Genomic DNA, 11,699 nt, shown 5'->3' on the forward strand with positions numbered 1-11,699 from the left:
AAAAAGTATAAACAAGATAATTTTGAATTCTAAATGTACTTTTGCCTAAAAAAACTACCATATAATATTGATATCATTTTCTTTAACGGTAATGTTATATTAGTGGTGTTTTCCAAAAGAAGTCAGTAAGGGTGTATTAGGATTAGGCAAGTGAAGTTGAGAATCCATTAACCCCTGAACAACTTAGGTACTCTCCCAAATTATATACGCTCTCTATTAAATGAAGATATTAGCAATTTGGCAACAATCCTGATAAAAATATTACTTTACGTCCAATAAATCCAGATACTGCTTTGAAAATATGATTCTTCAGTAAGGAACCAAATATTTTTGGTGAAATAACTGATTCCAAGCTGAAGTGAGAAATCTACAAGATGGGTATGGATAATTTGTTAAGCCAGCAGGAAGAAAGTACTTAAAATTATGAATTAATAACTCTATAATGGAGATAACTTGGAGACACCACCTTACCCAAGTAATCCACATTAGCATCACCTATATTGAGAGTAATTAACAGTATCTCTGTATTCATGAGAGGCTTTAAGATTAAGAAGGATATATTTTTTGCTACCAAAAATTTATAATCTGAACTTAAAACATGGACAATCAATGGAAAACCCCAATTGAGAGACATTATACAAAACAAGAACTAATCCCCGTCAAAAATATCAGTGTCAAGGAAGGAAAGACTGAATAACGATTTCAGATTAGAGGAGGTAAGATATTTTATTATTTTATTAGATTTCAATCTTGGACCAGAGGGGCTGAAAATGCTATACCTAGAATAGTGAATCATGTTAATATCTCCTGATTTTGGTAATTATACTGAAAATAAAGTAGTGAATATCCTTGTTCTTGGAAATAATAAACAGTTTAGGGATAAGCTGGCCTTATGGTTGCACTTAACTCTTATGTGGTCCAGAGAAATTAACAAAATATATACAGAGAAAAAGAAATGATAAAGCAAACATGAAAAAAATTGGCAAAGTGTATATACTAGTATTGTTTATAATTCCTGATACTTATCTGAAATTTTGAATTACTTTAGAATAAAAGGTAAGAAAAACAAAAAGGCAGAGAAATATTGAAGAAAAATTCAGTGGAGTAGGGACAAGCATAGAAGCCTACTCCGAATTCACTTCAGATAAATAACTCCAGTTTTCATTGTTATCCAGCTCTGACCTTTCCACCACACTTTAGTCCTTTACAGACTGTCATTAAGAATGGAGGCGGGGGGGCTTCCCTGGTGGCGCAGTGGTTGAGAGTCCGCCTGCCAATGCAGGGGACACGGGTTTGATCCCTGGTCCGGGAAGATCCCACATGCCGCGGAGCAACTAAGCCTGTGTGCCACAACAACTGAGCCTGCACCGTAGAGCCTGAAGCCCGTGCACCTAGAGCCCGTGCTCTGCAACAACAGAAGCCACCACAATGAGAAGCCCGTGCACCGCAATGATGAGTAGCCCCTGCTCACTGCAACGAGAGAAAAGCCCGCGCGCAGCAACGAGGACCCAACACAGCCATAAATAAATACATTTATATATAAAAAAACAAAACAGAATGGAGGGGAACCAATCATGGGTCACAGAATTCATCCTGGTGGGATTCCAGCTCAGTGAAGACATAGAATTTTTCCTCTTCGTTATCTTCTTCCTATTTTATATCTTCAACCTGCTGGCAAATGGCATGATCTTGGGACTCATTTGCCTAGACCCCAGGCTGCACTCCCCCATGTACTCCTTCCTTTCTCATCTGGCCATCACTGACGTATCCTATGCTTCCAGCAATTTACCCAATATGCTGGAAAACCTAGTGAAACACAAAAAAACTATCTCCTATTTCTCATGCACCAAGCAGATGGTTTTCTATTGGCCTTTGCTTCCGTAGAGCACCTGACTTTGGTGGTGATGTCCAGTGACAGGTATGTGGCGATCTGCCATTCCCTCCAGTACACTGTCATCATGAACTGGAGAGCGTGCACGTTCCTGGCCATCATTTGCTGGCCACGTGGATTTTCCCTGGCCCTAGTACAAGAAAGTCTCTTTCTAAGGCTGCCCTTCTGTGGGCCCCAGAAGGTGAACCACTTCTTCTGTGAAATCTGATCTGTCCTCAAAGTGACCTGTGATGAAACCTGGATCAATGAAATTTTCCTCTTTGCTGACAGTGTGTTTATCTTAACTGTGCCCCTTTCCCGGCTTCTGGTCTCCTACGTGCGCATCCTCTGGGCCATCCCGAAGATCCAGTCAAAGGAGGGCTGCAAGAAAGCCTCTTCCACCTGCTCCTCCCACCTCTGTGTGGTTGGGTTCTACTTTGGCATCGCCATGATGGTTTATATGGTCCCTGGCAATAGTCAGTGAGAGGAGCAGCTGAAGATCCATTTCGTGTTTTACACTGTCTTCAACCCATTGCTCAACCCCCTCATCTACAGTGTAAGGGATGCTCAAGTGAAGGCTGCTTTCCACAGAGTATTGCAGAAAAGTAGAACAATATGGCACAAGGCACAATTATAGTTTAGTGAATTTTTCCCCTAGAGCTCAAGAAAATTTTCCAACAAAATACATGACTTAAGGATGAGAATTATCTAAGAGTAACATCACAAAGATGAGAGACTAGGAATTCCCAAGCCCCCACTTCCTCCATGAAGATGACATAATATAGATCAAATTGCCTTTCTGAGAACACCAGAAACCACATAGGAGTTTGCAGCACCCCAGACTAGCACAAAGCCAAGAAGAGATAGAGTGAAGCTTTTAGGCAAATTTATGGCATTATTTGCCATATCCACCTCGCCTCCCTGACCCACTGTGTTAGGATCTGGAGAAAATTCCCAACTCCCAGCTCTTTGTCAAGAGGGAAAGAGAAGAGTAGACCATTCCTACTACATTCTAGCTTTTCGGGTGGTGGTGGAGCCTGCGAGCATGATTTCTGTCATGCCTGACTCTGAGCCCTGATGGGAATGGGAATAATGGCAGTTTGGACTCCATGTTTCGACCACTGAGAAACATAGCAAGCACCCAACTTTTTACAGTAATACAGAGATTTTTGAATTTTTACAATTCTAATAGATGTGCAGTGGTATCTCATTCTTGTTTTAATAGAAAATTCCCTGATGACGTGATGTTGAGTATGTTTGCAAGTGCTTCCTTGCCACCTGTATATCTTTTTTGGTGAGGTATCTCTACATTTTTGCCCATTTTTATGTAATGAACTTTATTTTTTAGAGTAATTTTAGATTCACAGCAAAATTAAGTGGCAAGTACAGAGATAACCAATATACCCCCTGCCTCCACACATGCAAAACCTCCCCCATTATCACCATCTCCCCACAGAGTGGCACCTTCATTATCATTCATCCACCTGCATTGACACATCATCACCCGAAGTCCACACCTTACATAAGTTTTCACTCATGGTGTTCTATATTCTCTATGTTTGCACGAGTGTATAATTATGTGCATCCACCGTCATACTATCATAAAGAGTAGTATCACTGCCCTAAAAAATCACCTCTTCTTCCTCCCTCATTACTAATCCCTGGCAACCACTGATCTCTTAATTGCCTCCATAGTTTTGGTTTTTCAGAATGTCATATAGTTAGAATTATAAAGTGTGTAGTTTTTTCACATTGACTCCCTTCACTCAGTCGTATGGATTTAAGTTTCTTCTATGTCTTTTTTTATACGCTTGATAGTTCATTTCTTTTTAGTGCAAAATAAGATTCTGTCGTCTTGATGCACCACAGTTTATCCATTTACCAACTGACAGACCACTTGAGTGCTTTCAAATTTAGGCAATTATGAATTTAACTGCTTTAAACATCTCTGTACAGGTTTTTATGTAAACTTACGTTTTCAGATCCTTTGGATAAATACCTAGTAGTGCAATTGGTATATCATAGATTAGAGTATGTTTATTTTTTTAAGAAGTTGTCAAACTGCCTTTCAAGGTGGCTGTACCATTTTGCAATGAATGAAACTGAATTCCCCCCAGCAATATATGAAAGTTCCTGTTGATTCACATCCAAATCAGTGTGTGGTGTTGTAAATATTCTGAATTTAGCCATTCTACTAGGCATGTAGTGATATTTCATTGTTGTTTTAATTTGCATTTCCCTGATGACAAAGATATGTGGCATCTTTTCATATGCTCATTTGCCATCTGTCTATCTCCTTTGAATAGATGTCTGTTAGGGTTTTGGCTTTAAGTGTTCTTTGTATATTTTGGAATCAAGTCATTTTTCCTATATGAGGAAAGATTGTCTCCAGTATGTGTATTGACTTTTTATATTCTTACCGGTACCTTTCACAGAGCAACAGTTTTTAAATTTAATTAAATACAATTTATCAACTTCATTTTTAGAGTTGTTGATTTTCAGTTCAGGGTTGTCATTTTGTATTTTGGAGGGAGGAAGAGTGGATACTTGTTCTAAATCTCTTATGTTTCACCCTGAGGCAAGACTTAACAGTGCATATTGAAAGCAGTAATCATATGAGTAAGGCTTACAAATAACTCTCCTACTCTACAGCACAGGAGCTCGGTAGACTGAATGATGCTTTTACATCCCTTATTAACTTACACGAAATTAGTAGTTGAATCTACAGCTGGGAACAGAGAAAGGGTGAATAAATGGCCAATTAAAGGAAATTTCTGAGAGCCTGAATTTGCCTATGTTTACTGGGAAATAAGTCCAAATGAGAAATAACAGATAAGGACTCTATCCCAATTATCCAGTAGGAGAAAAAAAAAGAACCAAACAAAATTAAGTGTTTATTGCCAGTAGGTGCGCTGCAAGAAACACTAAACAAAATATTTTTCCCACCTGAAAGAAACGCTCCCTGATGGTAATGGGCATAATTATTTTCTCTGAGATTTGAGGATACCTTCTCTTTGGTTTTCAGAAGTGTGACTATAATATCCCCAAGCGATGTTTTGGTTACACTTATCCTGCCTCTGATTTGCTGAGTTGTCTGCATTCATGAGATCATAACTTTTATCATGCTGGGAAATACTCCAAAATAATTCCCTCAAAGTTTGCGTTTGTGCCATTATAGTTTTTTAATTTTAATTTTATTGAGATATAATTGACATACAGCTCTGTGATATAGAGCATAATGATTTGACTTACATACAAAGTGAATTTTTTTTATCACAATAAGTTTAGTAAACATCCATCATCTCATAGAGATAAAAAATCGAAGAAACAGAAAAAAAATTTTTCCTTGTGATGGGAACTCTTAGAATTTACTCTCTGAACAACTTTCATATATACTATAGAGCAGTGTTAATTATATTTATTATATTGTACATTACATCCTTAGTACTTATTTATCCTAGAACCGGAAGTTTGTAACTTCTGACTGCCTTCACCCAATTCCCCCAGTCCCCACCAGCCCATATACGGTAACGACAAACCTGATCTCTTTTTCTATGAGTTTGGTTGGTTGGTTGTTTTTGAAGTACAATTGACCTATGACACTATGTTAGTTCCTGCTACACAACATAGAGTCTTGATATTTCTATACATTTCAACATGTTCACCAGCCTAAGTCTAGTTATAATTTATCACTATACAAATACATTATATTGTTATTGACTATATCCCCACACTGTACATTTCGTATCATGAACCATTTATTTTGCAACTGGAAGTTTGTACCTCTTAATCCCCTCCATCACTTATTTCTTTCCTCTTCCCTCCCTCCTTCCCCTCTGGCAACTGCCTGTTTTTTCTCTGTATCTATATCTCTGTTTCTGTTTTATGTTTATTCATTCATTTTGTTTTTAAAATTCCACATATAAATGAGAACATGCAATATTTGTCCTTCTCTCTCTGACTTATTTCACTTAGCATAATAGCTCTAGTTCCATCCATGTTGTCAAAAATGGCAAGGTTTCATTCTTTCTTATGGCTGAATAATATCCATTGTGTATATATACTATATCACCTCTATCCATTCATCTCTTGATAGGCACTCAGGTTTCTTCCATATCTTGGCTATTGTAAATAATGATGCTATGAACGTTGGTGTGCATGTCTTTTCAAATCAGTGTTTTTGTTTTCTTTGGATAAACATCCAGAGGTGGAATTGCTGGATCATTTGGTAGTTCGATTTTTTTTTTTAACATCTTTATTGGAGTATAATTGCTTTACAATGGTGTGTTAGTTTCTGCTTTATAACAAAGTGAGTCAGCTATACATACACATATATCCCCATATCTCCTCCCTCTTGCGTCTCCCTCCCACCCTCCCTATCCCACCCCTCTAGGTGGTCACACAGCACCGAGCTGATCTCCCTGTGCTATGTGGCTGCTTCCCACTAGCTATCTATTTTACATTTGGTAGTGTATGTATGTCCATGCCACTCTCTCACTTCGTCACAGCTTACCCTCTCCCCTACCCATGTCCTCAATTCCATTCTCTATGTCTGCATCTTTATTCCTGCCCCTAGGTTCTTCAGAACTTTTTTTTTTTTAGATTCCATATATATGTGTTAGCATACGGTATTTATTTTTCTCTGACTTCACTCTGTATGACAGTCTCTAGGTCCATCCACCTCACTACAAATAACTCAATTTCATTTCTTTTTATGGCTGAGTAATATTCCATTGTATACATGTGCCACATCTTCTTTATCCATTCATCTGTCGATGGACACTTAGGTTGCTTCCATGTCCTGGCTATTGTAAATAGAGCTGCAATGAACATTGTGGTACATGACTCTTTTTGAATTATGGGTTTCTCAGGGTTTGTGCCCAGTAGTGGGATTGCTGGGTCGTATGGTAGTTCTATTTTTAGTTTTTTGAGGAACCTCCATACTGTTCTCCATAGTGGCTGTATCAGTCTACAAGAGTGTTCCCTTTTCTCCACACCCTCTCCAGCATTTATTATTTGTAAAGTTTTGATGATGGCATTCTGACTGGTGTGAGGTGATACCTCATTGTAGTTTTGATTTGCATTTCTCTAATGATTAGTGATGTTGAGCATCCTTTCATGGGTTTGTTGGCCATCTGTATATCTTCTTTGGAGAAATGTCTATTTAGATCTTCTGCCCATTTTTGGATTGGGTTGTTTGTTTTTTGGGTATTGAGCTGCATGAGCCACTTATAAATTTTGGAGATGAATCTTTTGTCAGCTGCTTCATTTGCAAATATTTTCTCCCATTCTGAGGGTTGTCTTTTCGTCTTTTTTATGGTTGGTAGTTCTATTTTCAATTTTTTGAGAAGTCTCCCCATTGTTTTCCAGAATGGATATACAAATTTACGTTCCCACCAACAGCGCACAAGCGTTCCCTTTTCTCCACATCCTCACCAACACTTGTTATTTCTTGTCATTTTGATAATAGCCGTGCTAACACATTTTAGATGATCTCTCATTGTGGTTTTGATTTGCATTTCTCTGATGGTTAGTGATGTTGACCACCTTTTCATGTGCCTGTTGGCTGTCTGTATGTCTTCTTTGGAAAAAAGTCTATTCAGATCCTCTGCCTACTTTTTAATCAGGTTGTGTGATTTTTTGATGTTCAGTTGTACGAGTTTTTTGTATATTTTGAATATTAACCCATCATTGGATATATCATTTGAAAAATATTTTCTCCCATTTAGTACATTGCCTTTTCATTTTGTTGATAGTTTCCTTCACTGTGCAAATGATTTTTAGTTTGGTGCATTCCCATTTGTTTATTTTTGCCTTTGCTTCCCTTGACTGAGGGGACACATCCAAAAAAATCACTAAGACCATTGTTAAAGAGAATACTGTGTATGTTTTCTTCTAGAAGTTTTTTTTTTTAACTGAAGTATAGTTGATTTATAATGCAATATTAATTTCACGTGTAGAGCTTAGTGACTGAATATTTTTACAGATTCCATTAAAAGTTATTACAAGAAAATGGGTCTAATTACCTGTGCCATGCAATATATCCTTGTTGCCTATCTATTTTATATATAGTAGTTTGTATCTCTTGATCCCCTATTCATAATTTGCCCCCATCCTCTTTCCTCTCCTCCTTGATAACCACTAGTTTGTGTTCTATATCAGTGAGTCTGTTTTGGCTATGCACATACATTCGTTTGTATTGTTTTTTAGATTCCATGTAAGTGATACCATATGGTATTTGTCTTTCTCTAACTTATTTAACTAAGCATAATATTCTCTAGGTCTATTCATGACACTGCAAATGGCAGAATTTCATTCTTTTTTATGGCTGAGTAATATTCCATTTTGTGTGTGTGTGTGTGTGTGTGTGTGTGTGTGTGTGTATATACCATAACTTCTCTTCATTTGTCTGTCATTGGGCACTTGTGTTGCTTCTATATTTTGGCTATTGTAAACAATGCTGCTATTGGGGTACATGTTTCTTTTTGAATTAGTGTTTTCATTTTTCCCAGATATATACCCAGGATTGGAAATGCTGGATCACATGGTAGCTTTGTTTTTAGTTTTCTGAGGAAACTCCATACAGTTTTCTATGGTGGCTATATCAATTTACATTCCTACCAACAGTGTACAAATGTTCCCTTTTCTCCACATCCTCTCCATCATTTGTTATTTGTAGACGTTTTGATAATGGCCATTCCGACTGGTGTGAGGAAGTACCTCATTTTGGTTTAAATTTGCATTTCTCTAATAATTAGCAATGCCGAGCATCTTTTCATGAGCCTGTTAGCCATCTGTATGTCTTCTTTGAAAAAAATGTCTATTCAAGCCTTCTCCCCATTTCTTGATTGGGTTTTTGTTTTTGTTTTTTGGCGGTACACGGGCCTCTCACTGTTGTGGCCTCTCCCATTGCGGAGCACAGGCTCTGGACACGCAGGCTCAGCGGCCATGGCTCATGGGCCCAGCCGCTCTGCGGCATGTGGGATCTTCCTAGACCAGGACACGAACCCGTGTACCCTGCATCAGCAGGCGGACTCTCAACCACTGCACCACCAGGGAAGCCCGGGGTTGTTTGTTTTATTCATATTGACTTGTATGAATTGTTTATATATTTTGGATATTAACCCATATCAGTCATGGCATATGCAAATATTTTCTCCCATTCTGTAGGTTGTTTTTTCATTTTGTCCATGGTTTCCTTTGTTGTGCAAAAGCTTTTAAGTTTAATTAGGTCCATTTGTTTAATTTTGCTTTTATTTCCTTTGTATTAGGAGATAGATCCAAAAAATTATTGCTGTGATTTATGTCAGAGTGTATTCTGCCCGTGTTCTCTTCTAGGAGTTTTATGTTTTCAGGTCTTGCATTTAATTATGTAAGCCATTTTAAATGATTATTTTTGTACATGATGTGAGAGAGTAGTCCAGTTTGATTTTTTGCATGTAGCTCTTCAGTTTTCCCAACACCATTTACTGAAGAAACGGTCTTTTTCCCACTGTATATTCTTGCATCCTCTGTTGTAGATTAATTTCCCATAAAGTGTGAGTTTATTTCTGGGCTCTCTATTCTGTTCCATTGATGTATGTGTCTCTTTCTATGCCAGTACTATGCTCTTTTGATTATTGTAGCTTTGTAGTATAGTTTGAAGCCAGGGAGTGTGATAACTCCAGCTTTGTTCATCTTTCTTAAGATTGTTTCATTTATTTGGGGTGTTTTGTGTTCCCATACAAATTTTAGGAATATTTATCCTAGTCTGTGAAAACTTCCATTGATATTTTGATAGGAATTGCATTAAATCTGTAGATTGTCTTGTCTAGTGTGGACATTTTATTAATATTCTTCCAATTCATAAAAATGGTATATCTTTCCCTCTGTTTGTGTCATCTTCACTTTCTCTCATCAGTGTCTTACATTTTTCAAGTTTTGATGTGGTCCTCTTTGGGTTGATCCTGTGTGGTACCCTCTGTGCTTCCTGGATCTGAATGTCTATTTCCTTTCCCAGGTTAGGGATGTTTTTCAGCTATTACATCTTCAAATATGTTCTCTGCCCTTTCTCCCTTCTCCTTCTGGGACCTCTATAAGGTAAATGTTAGTACACTTGGTATTGTCCCAGAGGTCTCTTAATCTGTCCCCAGTTCTTTTTATTCTTTTTCTTTTTTCTGTTCAGCTTCAGTAATTTCCACTGCTCTATCTTCCAGCTTGCTGATCCATTCCTCTGTGTCATGTACTCTACTATTGTTTCCTTCTAGTATATTTTTATTTCAGGTATTGTTTCTTCATCTCTCTGTTTTTTCTTTATATATTTAACTTTTTGTTGAGAGCTTTTAACTTCTGACTCTGTTCATCTAATCTTTTATCAAGTTCTTTGAATATCTTTATGATCATCACCTTAAACTTTTTATTGAGTAGATTGCTTACCTCCACTTCACTTAGTTCTTCTGGCATTTTATCCTGTACCTTTGTTTGGGATCTATTTCTCTGTCACCTCCTTTTGCCTAATTTGCTGTTTTTATTTCTGTGTATTTGGTAGATGGTTATGTTTCCAACATTGGAGATGTGGCTTTTCTAGAAGATGTCCTATATGTCCCAGCAGCCCACTCCCCTCTGATCATCAGAGCTATGTGCTCTAGGGATGCCCCTATGTAGGTTGCATGGGTCCTTCTGTTGTGGCCGGCTGACTACTGTAAGTCATCTGGTAGGCATGGCTGACCCCCAGTAGGTTGGGTGCTAGACCCGGCTTTGTGCAGAGGCTACCAACTGCTGATAGGCAGGACTGGTCAGGAGGTGGCTAGCTGCCAAGCACCAAGGGATCCTTAAGCTAGTGCTGGCCCACTGGTGGGTAGAAACAGGTTCCAGTGTGGGTGGTTGTGGAGCCACAGTCCTGTATATAGTGTCAGCATGCTTATCAGTAGGGCCAGCTCCAATATGATTGGCTGTGGGGTTAAACATGTCTCAGAGCTGTCATTGGTCTGCTGGTGGATGGGGCTGGGGTCCTGGGGTTGATGCCTGCACACTGGTGGGTGGGGCTGTTTCTAGGGCTAATGCCAGGTTGTTGGGGTGTGGGACCAGGTCCTGGGCCCTCTGGTGGACAGGGCTGAGTCCCAGGGTGGCAGTGGGCTCAGAGAGTCGTAAGGCAGTCAGCCTGCTCATGAGTGGCCCGGTGTCCCTGCCTGGCCTGCTGCTTGGCCCTGAGGCATCTAAGGATGGTGGGCACAGGCAGGTAGGCAGGGTCAGTGCCAAAACTAATAAGCTAGAGAGAGGATTCCAACATGGTGCTTGCCAGCACCAGTGTCCTCGTGAAAGAATAAGCTCCCCAAAATGGCTGCTGCTAGTGTCTATGTCCCCAGGGTCAGCTCCATTTGCCTCCTGCCTTTCCAGGAATTGTTCCAAGATCAGCATGTGAGTCTGACCCAGGATCCTTTCAAATTACTGCTTTTGCCCTGAGTCACAGAGCTTGTGAGGTTTTGCGTGTTCCCATTAAGAGTTAAGTCTCTATTTCCTACAAACCTCCAGCTCTCCCAAAATTTAGCCCTGCTGGCTTTCAAAGCCAAATATTCCGGGCTTGTCTTCCTGGTGTAGGAACCCAGGCTGGAGAGTAGCTTGATGTAGGGCTCAGACCCCTTGCTTCTTAGGGAGAAATTCTGCAGTTGTAATTATCCTCCCACTTGTGGGTCACCCACCCAGTGGTCTAAATCTTGACTCTACCTTGTCCCAGCCCCTCCTACTTATCTCATTGTGGTTCCTTCTTTATAGCTTTTGTTGTAGAAGATCTTTGCTGCTAGTCTTCTGATCCTTCTCATCAACAGTTGCTCTGTAAATACTTACAACTTTG

At 39.1% G+C, this 11,699-nt stretch overlaps 1 protein-coding gene across 1 annotated transcript; it reads left to right on the top strand.

Moving 5' to 3' along the window:
* Nucleotides 1-1,557: 1,557 nt before the first annotated feature.
* LOC137228748 (olfactory receptor 2A2-like) lies at nucleotides 1,558-2,507 on the top strand. Its single transcript, XM_067745614.1, is given in 2 exon segments — nucleotides 1,558-1,816; nucleotides 1,861-2,507. Coding segments are annotated over 2 exon segments (906 nt in total).
* The last annotated feature ends 9,192 nt before the right edge of the window (nucleotides 2,508-11,699 follow it).

This window comes from Pseudorca crassidens, chromosome 8 (assembly GCF_039906515.1).
Source record: "Pseudorca crassidens isolate mPseCra1 chromosome 8, mPseCra1.hap1, whole genome shotgun sequence".
Taxonomy (NCBI): Eukaryota; Metazoa; Chordata; class Mammalia; order Artiodactyla; family Delphinidae; genus Pseudorca; species Pseudorca crassidens.